A 23,369-nucleotide genomic window follows, 5' to 3' on the forward strand; every position below is an offset into this window, starting at 1 on the left:
ATGGGTTCGACTGTGATTGCTATTCCCGATAGAGAGGATGTGGCTCCTAAAGAGAAGAAGAAATTTCGAGACTTTTTTCTTCCTATTATTAGCTTTGTTAGAGAAGTAGACAGCAAATATGACTTGAGAAAATTGATTCATAGTATCAAAGTTGGAGTTGCTCTTGTTTCGGTTTCTCTTCTCTATCTGGTTGATCCTCTCTATAAGCAAGTTGGTGAAAATGCCATGTGGGCTATAATGACCGTCGTGGTCATCTTTGAGTTCTATGCAGGTTTGTTTAAGTTACACATTCGTTTTATGAGGGAATTTAAATATTAGTGCTGATCCGAGCTCTGCATGCGCTAATCTCTTAATCAATATTTCAAATTTGTTTTATAATACACTATAGGTGCTACACTTAGCAAAGGCTTAAATCGAGGAATCGGAACTATATTAGGAGGTGGATTGGGGTGCTTAGCAGCAGCTTTTGCTCAAGATGTTGGTGGGATTGGCAACAGCATTGTCGTTGGCATTTCTGTTTTCATAAGTGGTAAATATTATTCCTATAATCTTTACACACATAATTAACCGAGGCCCAACAGCATCTAATTAACTTAATTTATATAACACGTGCAAATTAATTATGATTGTTATATTTCAGGTGCAGCAGCAACGTATATGCGATTGGTTCCGAGAATAAAGAAAAGATATGAGTACGGAACCATGATATTTATCCTCACTTTCAATCTGGTGGTGGTATCCGGCTTGCGAGCTGAAGAGGTCATGCAATTAGCCCGCGAACGTCTCACAACAATTGTTATGGGTTTTGTTATCTGCATTTTCATCAGTTTACTTGTTTTCCCCATATGGGCTGGTGATGAACTTCATGACTCTTTAACCTCAAAATTCGAACACCTCGCTCGCTCCATTGAAGGTATGTAAATTTCTTCGATAATAATCAGTCAAAAAGAGATCCAGCTTAATATTCAATCAAAAATATTGATTTGTGGAATATTATAAGTTAATTATAATTGAAAGGGTTACTATATATAATTAATAATTCAAGAAGTTATTTGTTGTAGGATGCTTGGAGGAGTACTTCAAAGTTGACACCGAGAAAGAAAACCGGCCCGGTTTTAGTTTAAGCTCTTGTAAGTCAGTACTCCATTCAAAGGCAAAGGATGAATCACTGGTAAATTAACTATTCTTTTCACCCACTTCATTGCTACTCCTTAAAAACCCACTATAATTCATTATTAATAAACTTTAAGCCACTTTTGCGTACATTTGGATATCAAAACCAACTCCATGATTATTAAAAAGCTATCATGCATTTCTCAGGCAAATTTTGCGAGATGGGAACCCTGGCATGGGAAATTTAGATTGTCTTACCCTTGGAAGAAATATCTAAAAATCGGAGAGGTTCTTCGTGATATGGCTGCAAATGTTCTTTCCGTTAAAGGCTGTCTTCAATCTCCTAGACAGGTATTATTATTATTATTATTATTATTATTATTATTTGTTAGGTTAGGTACTGCTTAGTCCTATATTTTAAAAAATATTTAAAGCATCTTTGTTATTATTTCTGTTACACCTTTGCACTTATTTTTTATTACTTTTACAATGATTCTTTTATAACAATCTTAGGACATAAATAAAAAGAAAAAATATTTGTTTACCAAATTAACTTTAAAAAAAAGTTATATAAACTTTTATTTTACTTTTAGGGTCAATTTGGTAAATTAATAATTTTCTTTTTTAATATGCCTCTATAATTGTTGTATGGATATTATTACAAAAATAAAGAAAAAATAAGGTCGAAGTGTACAACAAGAGTATTTTGGGATATGTTTGAAATATAAGATACTAAATAAGCATTTATTCCTTTATTTATTTATTTTTTTCATAACCAAATGTCACAAGTTCATTAATTTATTTTTGTACGTACCATTGCATGTCGTCAGTCTTTACAAAACCTGAGAGCATCAATCAAAGAACCGTGTGAAATAGTAGGGTCATCACTTGCATGGGCACTAAGAGAGCTTGGGGAGAGCATCAAGAAAATGAATAAATGTGAGACAGCGGGTTTGATAATGCCAAAGCTGAAGTCAATCAGACACGAACTAAACCTAATCATTACTCCATCTGCACTAGCAAGCGTGGAGAAGAGTACTGATGCCCTCGAACTTGCAAGCTTTGTATTTTCGTTGATGGAGATGGTTGATAAAGTGGAAGAATTGACTAAGGAGGTTGAAGAACTTGGAGGCCTTGCTGGCTTTCATGCTAACAGTAAATAGCGAGTTTTGCTAAGATATATATATATATAGCATATATATTTTATATATGTATAGATTCAAGAGAAGCATATGCCAATTTTTGGCTCCTTTGAAACGTAGATACATGTATGTTTCAAGAAAGTAAAAGTTTCTTGGGATGAATGTTGAACTTAAAAATGTGATGGTATGTAATGTATTGAAACAAATGGAAAAAATATGTCCTCAATTGAAAAATATTGAAAATTTATTGCATCCCGTAAATATAAATATATTAGCAATGATTGAACAGTCGAAGCCTCCAAGCACCACGTACAATAATTAGAAAGCAACCTCTTTAAGAAAAATAAACAAATAGCCTTTAAACGACTTCTTGTCCAATTGAAATTAAGAGATATTACATGGAATAATAACTCTGAGGCCAAGAAAAACAATATTAAATTGACAACAGAACAAGAAAATTATGTAGACTGAGTCAAATGACCATTTCGATCCACCAATATCCTATTGCAAAGCAAAGAGTAATGCTTAGTTTTGCCCCTCAATTCAGATGCAAAGCAGCTACATAAAATAAAACCATTTGCTGCTAGAAGGGTGACTTCTAGTACTTACATAATCGGAATTATCATCCATAGCTGATGATGCAGAAATATAAAAGATTGGTAAATAAGAGAAGCCAAATTTTTTAGTAATAAATATTTTATTGAAAATTTTTTAAATGAATAAAATTAGAGTTTTGAATCCTTTTTATACTAAATTTATCAAAGTAGGCAAATTTAAACTATTATTTTATAGTAATATTCTTCTAATCTAAATAAGAAAGACAAAATAAAAGGAACCCAAATCCGAAATCTAAAACAAAAATAAAAATCCTGTAAAGTTATATGAAAATAAGAAAATAACTAAAAACTGCAAGGTGACCAGTAAATGAATGGAATTTCCAACTCGACCATAGGACAAAATAGAATAAGCATTTATGGGTTTGATATGTCTCTCCAAGTTTCGAAACAGTACATTAGACGTCCAAAATGGACAAAATTCTACTTCCTAAAAGTACCATGATCATCAAAGACTACCATCCTAAATAAATTGTGACTCTAAATTTATATATATATATATATTAAAAAAAATCACAGATTTAAAACTATAAATTAAAATTTTTATCTAATTATTTCTATTTTATAAAATATGCTCTTTGATAGACTCCAATCACTTTCTATTTTATACCTAGCTTATGACTCAAAATACATGAAGCAATGATACAGACGTTTCACATGCTTTACATGAAGAGAAACCATAGTAGTTTTCAAAAGAACAGCTACCTAATTTGTTCCATATGAATTTAATTTAACAACTACAAACAATAGAACAGGAACATTTCAACAAAAGACAAATAACTAAAGACAAATCACAAAAAGCATACTTGAAACTTATGTTTGATGGAAAAACCAAAGCCAAAAATCTGCATAAAAGTCAACACAAACTTCATTTCTATCTAAAACATAGAAAAGAGATGGATTTGCTTAAAAAATTAGCAGTGATTATGGTTGGAATGTTGTTTATATTCTGCAGAACTGTTACGAGTGTTCCCAATACAACCGTGACAAACGTTCTCTGCAACTCGGGAGAGTACACACACGGAGATCCTTTCGCCATAAGTTTAGCTTATGTTCTTGCAGATTTGGAGACTGTAACATCAGCAAGCAAAGATTATGATTACTACAACATATCACCTTATCCTAATGCATTTGCCTATGGTCATGCTGCTTGTAACAAAAATCTAACAAGTCCAGATTGCACTTCCTGTCTTGGTGCGGCCAAAACAGCAATGCTTGGTTCCTGTCCAAGCAGGATAGGATCTCGTTCAGTGCTCCACGATTGTAAAATTAGGTATGAGCAATATCCCTTTGAGGATTAAAAGGCCTACTGCTTAATCGATCTCAAGTCTTAATAGATCTGCACTTTTATCTTGTAAGTTTGTGGCTTTAGCACAAAGTGTGTGCAAATATACAAACTTATCTTTTTTAAGTGAAACGATTCCTGTTTTTGTTTAGACGCCACCTCGTCTTTGCTCTTTCCTTGTTTTATCCAATTACAGATACATGAAGGTCTCAGTACATTAATTGGTGGTTCCACAATTCTGAATTATGATCCACTACGTGTTAAATCAAAGCAACTTTGGATTAACGGGCTAATTCTCACAATGTAAAAGGAACACGTGTTCTAATCAGAGCATATGTAAAAGGATTAAGAATGTTGTTTCCGTAAGGTGAATCTTGATCTTTTCGCTGTTAGTTGTCCATGTCTTCTTAATACATCTCTATCCAATTCCATTTTTAAGTGTGCGGGTTGTGTCTATGCTTCAATTAAAATTGACCCCGCATGACTGATAATCCATCAACCCACAAGACGCTATGCGTGGGTGACTTGCAGGGCACTCTGTTCGTTTAGTGCTGAGACCATTTATTTTTCAATTTTGCTTGATTGGCATATAAAATGTTTCTCCATTTGGGTTGGGAAAATGTATCATCCTCTATTTGCTAAACATTCAGCAAATCTTGGAACAGAGATGCGACCTGTAGAGCACTAACTTTTTTGGGCATCTTTGTTACCACACCATTAATTGACATGAACAATGTTTCTATCTAATTTGAGGATAAACATATCCATTTGGTCATCTTCCCTAGCATTTCAGAAAATAACTTGCAAATTATCAACATTTTTGCGTTTATAGAATTGTGTATCTTAACCAACATAGAATTTATTGATTCGAAGATTGCTCTATCTTATGATATTTTATTTTGTAATCACTAATAATAATATTACGGAGTAAAAGATGTATCGAGTCCGGAGTCTTCACAGCTATATTTCGAGTAATAAACTGAAAATGAGAGTTTGTACAACTGTTTGTGAAAATGTCACAGAGAAATAGAACAAAGCCTCTGTTTCAGGGCTTCATATCTGAAAGAGTAATTAATTACCGATTCTTCTTCGAGCGAGTAGACTCTCGCTTGAGAAAAAGCGCGTAAAAAAGCTCATTCTAGGAATCGGGGACACCAGGCAAGCACCGGTGGCTGCAACCTTGAATAAGGATAAGCCTTGGGCCACCATCAGGATTCCGGTTGTACAAAGATGCAGACCCGTCTTTTCTCCGAGCTGTCATGCTTGTAACATTCAGCAAATCCAAATTCTTCGCCGTTAACTCATTTAAACGATTTTGAAAACACATCAGAGAACTCCAAATGAATTGGAATCCTTTTCTTGTCAAAACCAAAAGTGAAATCTAGTTTGATTTGAATTAAAGTGGCATTTATAGAATGAATTGATTGAGAATGTAATCATAATTTTTTAAATAACAAAAGAGCACACATTATATACGAAATGAAGTTCAGCTTGCATTTTACAGCGAATGGTGATATGTTGTTTGACACCTAAGAGAAGAATTTTCAACAATTGACAAATATAATCCAGACACTTAATGATGTTGAACTAAGATTTAAAAAAAAAAAAAAGATTCTATCGAGTATCCAGAATTTTCCATGTACATAAAAATTCAGTGACCATATCAAGGACTCTCAAACGTCCTTCAAATTTTTTTTTTTCTTTTTCCCCAAAAATTTACACATAATGGGAGCAGTAGTGTGACCATATCTCTCCACCATCGACTTTACATCTGCCTGTAAACTAGCTGTAAACAAACCCTTACTACGGTGATGGTCTGTTTCTGATAAATGCATGTGAATTCACCGAAATCTGGGATTCGCAGCAAATATTGTTTTGCTGCAAAACCCTACAAATTTGGAGCGGAACCTGAAAGGCCGAGTGGATGAACAAGAGACATCAATTAGAGAGAAGCCATCACCATCACTCATCAGCCTTATAAAAGTTAATTTTGCCCTTTGGATTCGAAGAATATGAGCCATTTTCTTGTAAATTTAACATTAGAGCGGCGCCTGAGGATGTTCGACTGAATTTTGTGCATGGGAAGTCTCCTGCTTGAGAAAAAGTGCATAAAGAAGCTCATTCCACGAATCAGGAATGCCAGGCAAGCACCAGTGGCTGCAATCTTGTCGGTGGAGTGGTGCTGGACCTCTCTTGGGGCCTAAAAGGTAAACAGAAGAATGGCCATCTTTCCTACGGGATGTCATGTCTGTGACATTCAACAAACCCAAGTTCATAGCTTGTGACTCATTCCTGTGCTTCAATAATGCATTGGCTACTATTTTGAAATGAATTCCAGGTGGAGCAGGTAATGGGCCCAAGTCAGGGAGCTTTTCCAGGTGACAGGAACCACCAGAATTCCAATTCCCATTTCTGTAACATCTAACTAATATTTTTAATGATCAATCATGGTTTCACATAATATAGCAGAGTTGGTGCCCAGTCTTAACTAATAATAAGTAATTAACCATCTAACATACATACACACTGCAGAGGTCATAACCGACACTCCATTCATTTTCCCTTGTGAGGTGATTAAATTTGGATTTCTAGAACCTTACTAGGCAAATCTTTAAAGGTTGTATTATTGTTAACAGCTTATATATAATCTGATGTTTCCAGCTAAATAAATAAATAAATAAATAAAATTATTCCAGAAAATGTTCAGAACCTCTTGATTTAATTTAAATGGTAAAGAAGAAAACTGAAACAGTATTGCCTCATTGTTATATTGTCTACTTCAAGGCATTGTGTTTAGAAGAAAGATGATATCATGTGCTGATGATAAAAGCAGTGTAAATGCCAGGATATGCATAAATAAAATCATGAAGGAGCTTTAAAGCTCAATGAGACAATAAGGAAAACTTATTTTGGACATTTTGGACAAAAGGAAAAGAAGAGAGTTGAGCTGAACCTGAAGTGCACAGGAGCATAGGTCCGAAAGAGAACTTGGGTCTTGTCCATATTAACCTGACTGCCAATCCAATGAATCAATGTCTCAATTGCTTTCTGGAATGCAGTTTCAACACTCATCTTCTTCTTTAGCTCCCCCCTTTCTTCAAAATAACAACCCCTAAACAACAGGAATCCAAAGATCAGGCATCATATTATACATAGAAAAATGGTAGGTCTCCCATCAATATATTCTAAGAAATTACTGAACTAAGCAGCATTCAGTTTGTCACATGCGAGGGATGCACAAGAAAACATAAGCAGTATTATTTGCAGTATTCACACCCTGATAACATTTTCATATTGTGAGTTGCTTAAAAGTAATTCTTTCAAATGAGTTATCAAGGAAAATTTGCCAGATAGAAGCCAGAGAAAGTGACCTTAAGGTGTTCTGTACATGATCAAGATAAAACAAGCATATATTTTGCGCCATGTGTAATATATTGGCAATTAAGATATATCTTTTCTATTCCCACCACAAATAGTCATCGTCATAATATAACTCCTTAAAAAAAATCCTAGATAGCATAATGTTAATACTAAGGATCCTATCATGAACTTAAGATTAATTTGCAGCTCAAATATTCATCAGTAAAAAATGTGAAACATATGTTCTCCTCCCCCAACGCTCAACGTTCACCTTTAGCTTTCTAACTACCAGAAAAGCTACTAATAAGAATTCTACATTTGATGGTGAGGAAACTATGAATATCCATATGTCAATATGTATAAGACAAACCAGCTCTCACGAAAGGAAAAGAAAAGGAAAAAAACAGAAAGCCGTAATATAGATAATGCATACTCTCTTATAGTCTTCTCAAAATTCCACCAGTGCCCTGTGTTAAAAATCAGTACGTCTGCATCTCTCCATTTACGAGAACTCCAGTCCAATTGATCCACTTTCAAAGTCAGCCTCACCTCTTTTGGAGCCTTGGCTGGAGGTCGGCTCTGAACCACTAAAAATGGAGACCTGTAGTATTCAACTGTGCAATTATAGTCCTTGAACAAGAAAACCAAAGAACCTTTGTGCTTCGTGATCGGTTCCCCATTCACCTCATAAATTGAAGACTTGTTGGTAACAGCAGAGGCTAGCATGCAAAGTAGGGACTCCCATTGGTTCCTTCCAATTGAGTCACCAACAAATGCAAGCCTCCTGTTTCGTAGCTTTTGCAGCATATTCCTTGCATCAAATCTGTTCTCAACACAAAAGGAAGACAATCAAATTGGATGCAAGTTCATAACACAAGCACAGTTCTACACATTAGGAGTAGTGAAGGCTAAAAGTTTCGTGCAATGTGTCAATACAGGGGAGACGCTCAAACTGCAATATTCCAAATCAATTCAATAGAAATCGAAATATGCATCAATCAGCATAAAGGAGAACAGCATTCAAAGAAATAAACCCAGCAAGAGTGCTTAACATAGCTGCAAAAATCACTCTATTATTAAAATGGTAACAGAATTCTTCAAGAACTTGCATAATCATAAGTCCGAATTATATGGCACATGTACAAAATAACATTTCCATAAAGGGCAGAAATTGACTCGTACACTTTCCCAGCAACCAACAGAAACCAAACATACAACGACAAAAGATAAACAAACCTGGGCAAGTTACAGGCTTTAGGTTGCCAACGCCACTTGGTGTAAAAATTATCAGGCCTGCCATTCTCTAAACAACGAAACCCTTCATCGAGGAACAAACAATCTGAGCTCCGATACAGTGGATAGTTATCATCCCAAACCCAGTTACCATCAAACACATCACAGAGCCCAGCACCTTCATCGAGAAATCCTGGCCGTTCATTCACACCCAAACCCAATGGTTCTTCTGCTGCTGCTGCTGCTGATGATGATGATGATGAAGGAGAAGAAGAAAATGGGACAGCTAGTCCAAGCCAAGAAGGATCATGATAATGCAAGCGTCGAGTAACAGTCCGGTAATCCAGGTAAAAGAAACAGCCAATGAATATAGCAGCCACCAAGATGAAACCAAGAATCCCCAAAGAAGGCTCAAGAGGGTTCAAGCGCTTGAATTTCTTCCAGAAATCCAAGTGGGTCATTGTGTCTGATTCCTGTGCTACTGGACTTGTGTTCTTTCTCATTTTTTCAAAAAAATAAAATATATTTTTGATAATTGAAAGGGTAGAAAAAAAACTCCTTCATTCAAAGTTCGAATAAAAGGTAAGAAGAGAATAGAGAAAATGCCATGTGGGGACTAAAAAGCCAAAAAGAAAGAAAGAAAGAAAGAAAGAAAGCATTAATGGCCAGAGCTAATGTAAGTTAAGCTAATAAAAAAATTAAAAGTAAAATAATTTATAAGTTCTGATTTTTCTAGTTGGCTGAGAAAGAAAGAAAGAAAGTTATTTGTTAATCAGTCACATTCGAGCATGAAATGCATTTAGTCATTCTTAAATCTTAATTGCCTTTTGACACTCGACACGGAGAGACAATGGTTGCAAGCACTGCTGGTTTTGACAATATGAATTCTTTTGGGTGATAATTCTGAGAAAGGAAGTAATTATTAAAGCGAATTGATTACAAATGTGAATTTGAATGGGAATGTGCTTGTTACTGTTAGTCGTGCGGTCATGGGATGAGAAAATGGAGGCCCCGACAAATATACTGCAGTCAGACAAAAGTAGGGCACGAATTCCTTACAAATAATATATAACTTACAATAATTTAAAAGTAATGATTTAATCAAAAATAATAACGTGTAAAATAATTACGAGATAGAAATACCTTAAAATAAAATTTCTTCTTTTTTTAATATCTATAATATTTTTTTTCTCCTCATTATCGTATAAACTGATGTCGACGTGATTTATTATTTGATATATGACATCACCATTTTTGCATTTGCTGAATTGGGTTTTTTTTTTTTTTTTTGGTGTTGTTTTTAAATACTTTTCCATGTTTGCATCAAAATGTTAATTACGGGTTGACACATGCAATGATATCATGGCGGAAATTTTTCTTGATATTGAATTTTGTTTCCATTGTATAAACAAAAAAACAAAAAAAAAAAAAAAACTTAATCATTCAACATCGTTTCGGATTTTTGTTTTGTTTTGTTTTGACATTTTATGGTGACATGTTAGAGATAAGATTAGTTGGTTAATTTGACTTGAGAACAATTTAGTGCCTTCCACATGCCCCCACCTTAATATTTGTTGACAAATGACAGCCGCTATTCTGGCTGTGACAATTTTGATCAATTTTAATCGGGAGGCGACAATTGAAAACGGATTAGAAGAGACGATTTTTTCCCCATTTTAAATACAACATATAATTAAATTAGTTCTGTTTTAGCACGCATTAATTTGATTAAATAGGATGCAATAGGAATATTCCCTAAAAAAAATGAACGAAAGGTAAGAGTCCTCCACATTCCACAACCGTGGGTTAGCTGACACGTATAGGAATACCTAGTCAGTGAAATAGAGCAATTTTCAAAAGGTTTTTGCTACCTTACATGCAATGTAAGGTACAGCCTCTCACAAGGCCGGTGGGTCTAAGTAGGATCCACAACTGAATTTGTGAGAGGCTGTACCTTACATTACATGTAAGGTAGCAGCTCCCTTTTCAAAAAGATCACCCGACGCTTGGCTGAGCAGTTAGCATCCGTCTTTCTCTCACTCTTTCTTTCTTTTCTTTTTTTTTTTTGGCCGTTTTTCAGTTAATATATGACCACTCATGCATCTAATTTGTTTGCCTAAATCTAAAACAATTTCTTTACAATTTTATTTTCTTTCATTTGTAGATTAACTAATTTCATTTTTTTAACTATTTTTAAACCACAAATTTCAAGTCAAATGATTCTCATTCATAAACTTATCAATAAAATAACTTTTTATTGAGTGCTGGAAAGGGAATAAATAAGAAACTATGATTTCAAGAGTGAGAAAGCTGCTTAAAGATTAAGAAATAAAAAAAAAAGAATGTTAATTTAAAGTATGGTTTTAGAATCAAAGTAAATATTACATGAAAAGGAGTTTTAAGAGGAGTTTTAGAATCAAAGTAAATATTGGGGGGGGGGGGGGGGGGGGGGGCAATAATCCAACTCGAAGTTAAAATGCCCAGTCTATTTGCTCGTAGCGTTACACTTAGCAAAACAGTAGAGTTTCTAACACCCATCTTTTAAACTCTTAAGAAATCCCAATTTACACTTTTATCTCTTTTTTAATGAAATTATAATAAAAGACATAAAATGATAATAAAATTTCAATTAAATCACAATCATTTATAATAAATTTTCTAACCATATTTTTTCATAAATAAAATTATTGTTATTAGATTATTTATTTCTTCATTGTTTCAAAATTATTTTGATTTTGTCGACAAAGTTATCTGTATCATATATCAGGATTAAAAAATAGTTAGGTCCATGATTTGTAAATACATTTTAGTTTAATTAAAATTCATAATTATCCTTTTTATGTAATTTACAGTAACCATAGAACCATGATAACCAAAATCGGGTGATACAAGGATATTGCAGGGGTGCGAAAAGTATCACTCTTAGTGAAATTCCAATCAGTTGGATCTGGCTGAAAAGTCCAGACAACAAGATATGAGCTATCCAAGATTTGGGCTACTCAGACAATGGACCACTAACTGCATGGCATATTAAATACTCCACTAAATAATTCACAAAATAGCATTATTTCCTAAGGCGGGGTTAATTAAACTCATCAAAATACAAAATATACCCAATTTTTTATTAAAAAAATTTATTACACAGTTACCAATTGTGTAAATTACTGTGAAGTGCAACACAACAAGTTAAATGAAATAATTCACTCTTGCATCCATTTCATATATATAATTACTTTAATAAAATTTTCATTGAAATTAGAGAATTTTGATAAATATTTTATCCTTTTTTTCAACAAAATTTGTCTGCAAAAAGAAATCCAAAGCCAATTGTAATAAAGGCTACATCTAAACTTGACTGATCAGTCTCTGTATTCGATGTTTATTTTTTTTATTTAATTTTGTAATTTGAAAGGTCAAAATTAAAACTTTGAGAGAGAAAGCTTTATTCCTAATATTTCTTTAATTTGTATAATTTATTTATTTTTTGTTTGACGCCATTTTTATTTGCATATTTGAATCAATTTTTGTTTGACTACTAAAATAATAACCACACAAATCAAGCAAGTTGATTCAACAGATCGTAAATAAAATTTTGATTTCATGTTCTTGATTAATGGGTTTGTAAATAATTGTAATGAGTTTATTTAAAATTATTATTAACATAGGAAATTGATTTTAGAAGGTTAGTTTTGGTATTTAGGTGAATGTGAAGAGTATAAATTTAATTTTTTAATTTTAATAATAAGTATAATAAGTAAATGAGTTTAAAGAATATTATAGTGGATTCAAATAAGACATTAGCAGTTCTTAACTTACATGCTTTCATTCTAACAGTATCCTTCGTCATCAACCATGCCCCTCTGGGAGAAATCTTGCTGATTGATTCACACTTTCCCCATCTTCCTTCCCGTTCCACCGGAAAATTTATTTTCAATGCAGTGGAATTAATCTGAAGGGAAAAAAAATGGTTGGGTCACAATCAGAGAGAGAAGACAAGGTCTCATTGGAGCTCTCTGAAGAAATTCTTCAGAGCATGGAAGTGGGCATGTCTTTTAGAGATTATATGGAAGAATTAGTTCCATGGATTTTAATAAATAGTCGAGTTATTTGGTGACTGCTAGTGATGATGAATCTATACGTCTGTATGATGTCACTGCTGCCACATGTTTGAAGACAATTAATAGCAAAAAATATGGCGTGGATCTTGTTTGTTTTACTTCTCATCCTACAACAGTCATATACTCCTCAAAGAATGGTTGGGATGAATCTCTACGGCTTCTTTCCTTGCACGATAACAAGTACTCGCGTTACTTCAAAGGTCACCATGACAGGGTTGTTTTACTTAGCCTGTGCTCATCTAAAGATTGCTTTATCTCCGGTTCTCTTGATCGAACTGTTCTGCTCTGGGATCAACGGGCTGAGAAATGCCAGGGTCTTTTGCGTGTTCAAGGAAGGCCTGCTGCAGCATACGATGATCAAGGGCTTGTGTTTGGAGTTGCCTTTGGAAATACATAAGAATGTTTGATGCTCGCAAGTATGAGAAGGGTCCTTTGGACATCTTCTCTGTTGGTGGAGATATATCAGATGCTAATGTCGTAAAGTTCAGCAATGATGGGAGACTTATGCTTCTGACCACTATGGAAGGACATATTCATGTGCTTGACTCATTCCGAGGCACACTTCTATCCACTTATAATGTGAAGCCAGTTTCTCGCAATTCCACATTGGAGGCATCTTTCAGCCCTGAGGGAATGTTTGTTATATCAGGTTCTGGTGATGGTAGTGTACACGCTTGGAGCGTAAGGAGTGGGAAAGAGGTTGCAAGCTGGATGAGTTTTGATACGGAGCCTCCTGTCATAAAATGGGCACCTGGAAGTCTCATGTTTGTTACTGGGTCATCTGAGCTATCATTTTGGATTCCTGATCTGTCTAAACTGGGAGCTTACGTTGGAAGGAACCGGGGGTGCATGGATTGAACTACTAAGATGTTACGCTCTATTGAAGCGCTTCCTAACCACCCTGGGAAAGGTTCCTTTCAGTTTGCCCTCTTCATATTTCTTTGGCAGGCAACAACATGAGCAATCACCTCAACTATAAGGCCTCGCCTGGGCACTGCCTAGGCAGCTTTTTGAGAAAACTAGGAACTTTATTTGTCATTGACATTTGTAACATGATAAGTTATTGATCGCTTTGTGTTGTGTATATTACCGAAAAGAGTATTTCTAGCTTCAACCATGAGTCCGTGATATCAGAATTGATTCTCAGAAATTTGCCTCTTCTTTAGCATTTTTGTTAACTCAAAGAGCCTGCTCTGGCTGGGAAAAAAGATAAACCATGCCCCTCTTATCGCTCTCTCTTTTTCTCTTTTCTTTTTCTCACTTTCTAGCATTTTTATTTACACGCAATAATTTTCTCACAACCAATTATCAGTCTCTCATTCCTAGTCATTGTTACCCCACATATACTTCCTGATTACCTGCTCTTTAAAACCGAAACCAAATAAATAAATAAATAAGTGCCGGACAGAATCAATGTGAATAACATTAATACTGCGTTTATTAAACTGGAATCAGAATGAGCTGAAATCATAATAGATAGGAATGAGAATGGGTTGAAATGGAAATATGGAATGAAAATCAGAATAAATTGTTTACTTGAACTGTAAGAATCGAAATCGGAATGAACTGGATTGTCATAAATGTGTTTAAGTTGTCTTGAAATCGGAATCAGAATAAGTTAGATTGTAACAAATTACTACAAAGTACTTAATGAACTATTGTCATAATTATTATGTTATATTTTAATTATAGTCATTATTCATTCAAAAATTATTATTTTTATTAATTATTGTCAATAATATATTGATATATCAATTAATTGTAAAAATTATTAATTAATTAATTAATTATAATAATATAATTATTAATTATTAATAATTATTATAAATATATATTAATTAATAATATTAATATATTAATCATTGTGATTATTTATTCAAAAACTATAATTATTAATATAATATTGTTAATAATGTACTAATATATTAATTAATAATAATATACAAATTAATTATAATAATTATATTAATGATTCTTATGATAGTATATTAATTAATTAATAATAATGATATATTAATTATTGTGATTATTTATTCAAAAACTATAATTATTAATATATTGTTGTTAATAGTGTATTAATATATTAATTAATAGTAATAATTATATTAATAATTATAACAGTATATCAATTAATTAATAAAAATATTATACGAATTAATTATAATAATTATATGAATGATTATGATGATAGTATATTTATTAATTAATTATAATAATAAAAATATATTAATTATTGTGATTATTTATTCAAAAATTACAATTACTAATAATTATTATTAATAATGTATCAATTTATTAATTAACTATAATATACTAATTAATTAATTATAATAATATATTAATTAATTATATATTTGGCTTTTTTATTTTTGATATTTATATATTTAATTTAAAAGCGGGACATTTTAGGAATATTCGAATGTCAGTGGGGGCAAAATGAAAACTCTAAGGAATGAGAGTAGAGATGGCAAAACCCCGGGCCGGGTCCGGGTATTGCCATGACCGGACCCTGCCCGGATGCAACCGGTCCGGGTCCGGGTTCGGGCCGGGTTTTAATCTGGGTACCCGAATTTTATATTTTTTTAATATTTTATGTGTATATATTTTTTATTTTTTGGTAATTTTATAAATTTTAAATTTATTTCAATAAAATTTGACATGAAAATATAAACTTTAAGTGTTTAAAACTTTATATATGTATAATAAATAAGTCAAATAAATATAAAATATTTAAAATAATATATATTTTATAATTTTTTTAATAAAATCCGGGTTCCGGGTTTATCAAGTGATGCCCAAGACCGACCCGGCTTCATACCCGGACCGGGTATTACCCGGCCCGCAATGCCCGGGTACGGTCCGGGTCCGGGCCGGGCGGGTATTTTTGCCACCTCTAAATGAGAGATTGATTCTCACCTCTCCCATGGGAATCAATATCTCATTTTCCATCTCCAAATAATGGTGGACCCTACGATTCCGATTCCTGCTCCATTTTTACGAAGTAAATGTTAATTATTCTGATTCCCAAATTTGTAAAGTAAACGCAGCATGATTCTGCATTTATTTTTGTTTTTTGGAAAAGTTTCTGACAACCTATAAAGAATCATGCATGACTCAATATTACAAACCAATAGAAAGAAAAGAACCATAAATATTAAATTTTACGCATGATGTTTTGAGAATTCATCTTACCAATTACCAAGAAGAAACTTTACCAAGTTCCTTAAGGAAAAGAAAAAATAGGTTGCTATTGTATTCCAGAAAAAGAAAATTGTGAAAAGAAAAAAATTGAAATAATTAGTAAAGTAGTCATTTGATTTTTTGTTTGAATGTTATATGAATGAGGTTGAACTGATGCAAGGTTATATATAATTTCAAGGTTTGCTTTCTTTATTCGTGCTAATTTCTTTGGATTCTTATTAATTAATAAGGAATCTTCCGTTATAAACTTTAAACTGTAATTTATATTTTGAGGCATTATTTTTTTTTGTGTTAACTTATGAATTACGTCTGTTGCTTTCGTATTAAGATTTATACATAATTTATTAATTATGGTTATTAATTTTCAGGCAGAATTTAGTTTTTGGTATATGATTGAATTAGATGGTGCAATATATTAATTTTTGGTATTTTCATTAATTTAAGATTTGAATAGCATTTACTTTATTTTATTAATTTAAGATTTGAATAGCATTTACTTTATTTTTACTGCAATATTTTTTTATATACATTTCGGCAACCCCAAATCAAAATCATGGTTCCGGCCTAGTAGTCTCACGGAATCCCCCACCCTCAAAACAAAGAATTCATGAATGTACAGTAAAATTATATCGTCACCCCACTTTTAGCCAATCGCATGTACAATGAGTTGATGCCACGCTGAACCGTTCAATTCATCATATTTTTGAGTTTGGCCAAGTTTCATAGGTAGCGATTAAAGGAGAAGAGATGACGAATACGCATGCTTTGTGCAATTGGTATAGGAGTTTAGAGAAACGACAATGCTCAAATGCCAAATATGTTCTATCGCTTTATTTTTCACAACCTGAGGAACGTGATGCATTAATGAAAACTAAATCAGCAATGAATATTATTGGGTTGAACATTACTATAATCTGATCACAAGCAATTTTAGCATCGAGTTTAACGTACAAATTGCCTTCATGTGGGGTTCTACTAGCCCCATTCCGTACAAACCTGTGTGGGCTTAATCCTCTTCGTCCGAGAGGAAGTTTATACACAGTTAATATAACAATGTTCTATTATTATTTGTATTTTTTTTTCATGTTTTACACATTGCATTTAATGGTAATATTCATGTATAGTTCACATTATAAATAATTTTACAAGTTGCAACATTTACAAAATGGACTAAAATTTCTCGTGTGATTAATTGTTAATGAATTAATTTGTAAGTAGTGAAGAAATAAATCTTAGCTATGCATGAGCAGTAATAGCCACAAAACTCAATGTCTAAAATATTATAAAATAAGCGTCTACAAAGTACAATCATCAACAATTTTATAATATAATCAACTTTCCATATTGTATAAACAAACAGATAATTTTAGGGTGTGGCCAAGTTACATCGTAATAGGGATGGACCGGGTGGTCATGGGTTGTATTGAATTAGGTTTTAATTCGGTAATGAAAAAATCAATCAAATCTAACCAAATAAGCATGTCCAATCCAACCCAATTCAACATGACATTATGTTTGAATAGCTATTAACTTCCTTTTAGTAAAGATTTGAGTTTGACTGCTAAATTTAGAACATTGAAAAATGAATCAATGGCAGATTTAATAGAGAGAAATCGAAAAGAGCATATTTTATAAAAGAATAAAAAAAGGTTCAAAATTAGATTTAGCAATTTAAAGTTTAACAATTGACAGTTGACATTAATTTTTTTTAATGAATTATATTATTATTGGGTTGAGTGAGGTTATGTGGGTTCATATTAATGAACTCAACTCAACCCAACATTAAGAGGATTGAATAAAATTAACTTAATTAACTCATATAAATTTAACTGGTTTGAGTTGGATTAAGGACCCATTTGAGATTGTTTTTGAGAGATTTAAAAGTGATTTTAAAAATTTAAAAGCTAATTTTGATATGTGGTAAAAAAAAATCAAAATCACTTTTGTTAAATCAGTCCCTCTTACCGTTAATTTTAAAAAGTTGGGAAGAAGTAGCTTTTAGATTTTGATTTTGAGAATCAATTTTGTCCTTTAATATAATTCCATAAATATTCTTACAATTATTGCCTAAACTCAAAATTGTCCTTATTTAAATTAAAAATAAAATCAATATTTTAATTATTTTTATTATAATTCACTCATTCCTTTCATTTACCCTATTTCTTCATTATATTTAACATTACATCAAAAGTTCTCTATGGCAATATAGTCTAAATTTTATTTTTAGTTAAAATTATTATAATACACAATTAAAACCAATATACTATATATTTTATTTTTTGTTGAAATTATTATAATACACAATTAAAACCAATAAACTATATATTTTATTTTTAGTTAAAATTATTATAATACACAATTAAAAATATTGTATGTATATGTTTTTATATGTGTAAGTAAATTTCACCTTACATTATGTGCATTTTAGTCATTTGTTTTCTCACAATTGTTTAACAGTAAAATTTACCAAACATCAATAACTTCTTTCAAAACTCATAATACTTTTGAAAATAAATTTTACCAAACACTTAACTGATTCTCTTTACAGCTGATTATTTCTACAGCACAACTAACTGTAATTATTTTAAAAAATTACAACATTCCCAAACTAACCCTAAGTTGAGTTGAGTTGAATGGGTTAGATTAGGTTTACCCATCCCTACATCACACCCAAAAACAATAATTCAAAAATGATATCCAAACAAATTGTATCTGAGTTTGCAAGTGCCACTTCTGGGTTGTGTACGTGACAATATTGTAATGCAAACTTAAATTGTCCATAGTTTTAATAGATTCATCTAAATTACTTATATCACATGAAGGGACTCTAGCACTATTTTTTCGCCTTGGATATATATGGACTTCTTTTTGTTTCCGCGAGGGGGGGGGGGGGGGGATTGTTATTAATAAGAATTAATTACTACCAGCAATTTAACATATATTGAAAACATACAAACTGGAGAATTAAAAGAAATTACTCCCTTAGTAGATGTGGTGAGAGCACACATGGTTACTTGGAAAATTTCTTTATTGTTTATTACAGTAAATTTCTCTATAGTAATACTCTATATGAAAATAACCTCTATGTAGTCGTAAAAAATTATAATCTCAATTTGAACTAGTTATAGATAAGAATAAACTTCATATCATTATAAGTTATAATTTTTCTAAATCTGGTTTTAAGAAATTTACCTCCACATAGTAATAATCATATGCATATTATAAAATATATATGCTTTGTTACATAAAATGTTTAGAAGAAGTGAAATATTTTTTCTAAAATTATTTGAAACAATGATTTATTCTTTAGATTTGTTACCAAATCATTGTATAATATTTATAGAATTTACATTTAGAGGAAAATATTAAATAAAAATACAAAAACATTGAGACATTTAAGATGACTTGTGTATTCCAAACGCTACATAAATATATGTACTAATTTTTTGAAACTATGTCTTTCTCTTTTTTCAACATCTATATATTGGAATTGACATTAATTATCAATGTAGTCATGTTTTAACTTTTTTTTTCTTTTTAAAAAGCTAAGGGGAGGTGGGCAAGCTAAAATACAATTTTTACCCCCCTTACCACCCCCAAGAATCGAACCCAAATTTTAGTAGAGGCTATAACTGCACTGCAACTAACCTGACCACGCCCTTAGGGGCTAGTCATATTTTAACTTCATATTACTTGCGCTAAGGACAATATCGAGACAATAGTTTTGTGACTATATATCTATTGTGCTATCACCTCCTCATAATAATAAAATTAGTTGGTCACAATATTATGACTGTAGAGAGATTTTATTGTATATCTTTCTCAATGAAACTCAAGTGTTATCTGTCTTACCCTGTGCCTGTCCATTCTTGTGTGAAAAAATACAATGTGCATCTTGTAGTTGTACTTGGAAAGTTCATGGATCTTCGTCGTTAATTAAAGTGCGTAATGTAGTAATTGTGAGACTCATCACTTGTTCTACCCGATGAAGCTGATCAGGCTTCTCCTCTAAAGTTTGATCTTTTATCTAATTGATACAACTCGCAAAACAACCCACTTCAGATTTTAAAAGGGGTTGTGTACTAATTGCCCCCGAAGCAATCATAACTGCTCAAACAGGAAAGAAAAATAGCATTTTGATTTATCTGCTAATAAGCTTTTTAAACAAAATCCAGTCACAATTGAAATTTGAACAAAGGACAATTAAAATCCAAACGGATGTTGCTTAAGTATATCACTTGGGTTTTATCTTGTTATTATGATTTCAATTCCATGTGTGCCAATTGCCAAAATATAAATTTTTGATAGTGTGCATTTTAAGAAGGGATATCACGAGATAAAAAGTGGGAGTTTTATTAGAGCAATACGTGCATTAGATTCCGATTGCGTCATATTCGTTAACTAAAGTGATCATCATGTCCTGTCATGAGTATTACTGATCCAGCATTACTTATTCTTAATCCATATTTTATTTATTATAATATGAGATGAGAAACACATCTCATCCCATCACACAACCGTACAGGAGATTACAATAAGACATTGATTTAGTGGGCAGGGGGTTCTTTACTAAACTTAACATTTTTACTTGTAGGTTTAGTGGTGGATGGACCAGCAATGCCGGCTGCGGTCCCCGGACAGCAAGTTTTGTCGACTTTATTGCAGCATGGGCTGTTTGCAAAGGCGGCTGTGCGGGCTGGACGAGGATCGGCTGCTTTGATCGCTGGACAGCAAGAGGCGTCGAGTTTGTTGCAGCAAGGAAGATTTGCAAAGGCGGCTGTGGCTGGACGAGCAATGCCAGCAGCGGCTGCTGGACAGCAAGTTTTGTCGACTTTATTGCAGCATGGGCTGTTTGCAAAGGCGGCTGTGCGGGCTGGACGAGCATCGGATGCTTTGATCGCTGGACAGCAAGAGGCGTCGAGTTTGTTGCAGCAAGGAAGATTTGCAAAGTTGGCTGTGGCTGGACGAGCAATGCCAGCAGCGGCTGCCGGACAGCAAGTGTTGTTGACTATGCTGCAGCATTGGGGACCACCGGAGGACCAGGTTGGACGATCATCGGCAGCAGGTGTGACTGGAGCTGGACAGAAGACAGCAAAAACTATGAAAAGGCTTATGAGATTGCTTAGGATTTGGGATGCCATGATAGTAGGAAGATGAAAGATTTCTTAAAGAGTGCTAATTGTCTGTGGCATTCACTGGAGAGTCTTGGTCACTACTCCTTTACTTATAGCCGAAACAGTAAAGCAGACTTCAGATTAATCCTTCATTTTACTCTATTTTGTCATTAGACTCGATTAGATAGGTGCTGCCGCGGGACTCATCCAATTTAATTCGGTAGGCTTTATTTAAAATAAAAAAATTAGTGGGTTTCGCAGTGTACCCACTAAACTAGTAAGTTTTTATTAGCCAAACACATCATTTTAATATGTTGAGGTGGTGACCCCTAACCCATGTAAGTAATTCTCACTCTTTAAACAATAATAATCAGAGAAATCATGTTTGGATGGTGTGCCTACAAAATTAAAGCTATCACTTGGGTAGGGTTGCTGAGTCCCACTAATTTTTAAGAAATTAAAAAAATTATTGGATATTCATGAAATAATTCTTTACAATTCACTATTTGGCATATGTATATTTTAATTAATAATGCTAATATGCATATACGAGAAGTTAATAGTAAATGGATAAAAAGCATTGCTTCACGAACATCAAAAACTTCCTCAAAATTCTATCAATTTAAGTTGATGGGTCTCATTAAAGGACTCATCTAACTTATCTGCTTAAAAGATATTGAGGTAATGCGTTTTGACCCACTAAATTTCTCTCTCTTATTTTTTTAAATAAATAATATATATACATTTACTTTGGGCTGAATCGCTATAACAGTAAGAGTAAAGTTACTGGCATCCCTTTGTTATCCTTATAAAACTTCACTTGAAAATTTTATCACTCATAATACTTTTTAATATGTATATACAGTAACAATAAGAGTGCAAAAAAAATGAAATATAGTACGAAACTACTTTGAGTTATAACAATAAAAAAATTTAAATAAAATATTTAGAGTAGTGCGTTTAAGAAAATGATATTTTTGAAAATAAAATAACTATAACAAAAAAAAAAGGATTCATGAAGAGATTAGCTGAGTGCCAATGGCCAATAGTCCAACTCTAATAGTAAAAGTCCAATTTACATAAAAACAAAAGGAAAATTAAATAGCTTATGTTTCATTTAGAAAAAAAAAAAAACAGCCTTTACTTCATAATTTGTCTTATTGTCATTTCGATCGATCCATTATTGCAGCCCTAATTGCAACAGTTTCTTTTTCTGTATATGAATCATTACAGTAGAAATAAATCCTTATACGACAATAAATTAAACAAAGAAAACGACGTGATGAATTGTTTTGCAATTTAATCTAGTTTGAGATACAAGACATGGCCGATCACATGACAAATTTCAGTCATGCACACTTTTATGAAAGAAAACAAACAATGCATGGCTAGAGAATAAGGGTATGTCCCATAAATGTTTCTTTGGACTGATGTAAGTAGTTTATCATAAAAAACTAGCCAAATTTCCCTAATTAGTTTCTCACATTTACTCCATATTCGTGTCTCATTTTTTTCAATGGAAAAAGAAATAAAAATAATACCAGTTGTTCCAGATTTCTAAAAAGAGGATATATGTATGTATGTATACATGTGTGTCTATACTCAATTTCTTATTCGAGGAAGGGACGAGAACGAGGTGGAATCCCCATCCCCTACCCATTGCCCCATTTCCTTGTATTCATTTTTAATTTTGATTTTATTTCTATAATTATTAATAAATGAATAATGAAATTTAAATTATAAAATATTAAATATCAGTATAAATAAAAAATATCAAAATATTTTATACAAATCTGTTATAAAAATTTTGAGCCTACTTAATTAGTTATAATCCTGAATTACTATTCGACCAGAGTTTATTCTAAAGGTCTTAGCTCAAAATTATTTTAGATTATGAGTCATATTGCTTATATTATTTTAATGTTATTAATAAACATAATTAATGCCGTTATTAGTTTACCAAGAGTGGCTGGACTTTGCAAACTTTCAAAGTCTATCTGTGCATCTAATTAGATGCAATTGTTGTAATTGATTCACAGTTTTACATTTTTATATTATTGTTTCAGCTCACTTGTCATTCGTCTTAGTGGTGCAGATTGAGGGTCATTAAGATTTATTTGATTGAGGGAGAGTGAATTTTTTTTTTTTTTTGAAAAGAAAGTAAACCTTTCATTAAACTAAACTTTCAG

At 32.4% G+C, this 23,369-nt stretch overlaps 2 protein-coding genes and 1 pseudogene across 3 annotated transcripts; 2 read left to right on the plus strand and 1 right to left on the minus strand.

Annotated features, from left to right (window-relative positions):
- LOC18047510 (aluminum-activated malate transporter 8) lies at window positions 1–2,276 on the plus strand. Its single transcript, XM_006444034.1, has 6 exons — window positions 1–271; window positions 389–529; window positions 641–913; window positions 1,062–1,171; window positions 1,321–1,464; window positions 1,944–2,276. The coding sequence occupies exons 1-6, from the start codon at window positions 1–3 to the stop codon at window positions 2,274–2,276; spliced, it is 1,272 nt and encodes a 423-aa protein (XP_006444097.1).
- Window positions 2,277–5,622: 3,346 nt separating this feature from the next.
- On the minus strand, window positions 5,623–9,370 carry LOC18047512 (protein trichome birefringence-like 10). Of its 2 annotated transcripts, none has more exons than XM_006444036.2 (4): window positions 8,751–9,370; window positions 7,948–8,337; window positions 7,108–7,266; window positions 5,623–6,566 (listed from the first exon to the last, which is right to left on the minus strand). In XM_006444036.2, the coding sequence occupies exons 1-4, from the start codon at window positions 9,248–9,250 to the stop codon at window positions 6,194–6,196; spliced, it is 1,422 nt and encodes a 473-aa protein (XP_006444099.1). In that variant the 5' UTR covers window positions 9,251–9,370; the 3' UTR covers window positions 5,623–6,193. The 2 variants fall into 2 exon arrangements, with proteins under 2 accessions (XP_006444099.1, XP_024045676.1); XM_024189908.1 differs by having other exon boundaries at window positions 5,623–6,575.
- A 3,341-nt stretch (window positions 9,371–12,711) lies between these two features.
- Window positions 12,712–13,926, plus strand: LOC18049784 (annotated as a pseudogene).
- Window positions 13,927–23,369: the final 9,443 nt, after the last annotated feature.

The sequence above is a fragment of the Citrus clementina genome, unplaced genomic scaffold, assembly GCF_000493195.1.
Source record: "Citrus clementina cultivar Clemenules unplaced genomic scaffold, Citrus_clementina_v1.0 scaffold_3, whole genome shotgun sequence".
Lineage (NCBI taxonomy): Eukaryota > Viridiplantae > Streptophyta > Magnoliopsida > Sapindales > Rutaceae > Citrus > Citrus x clementina.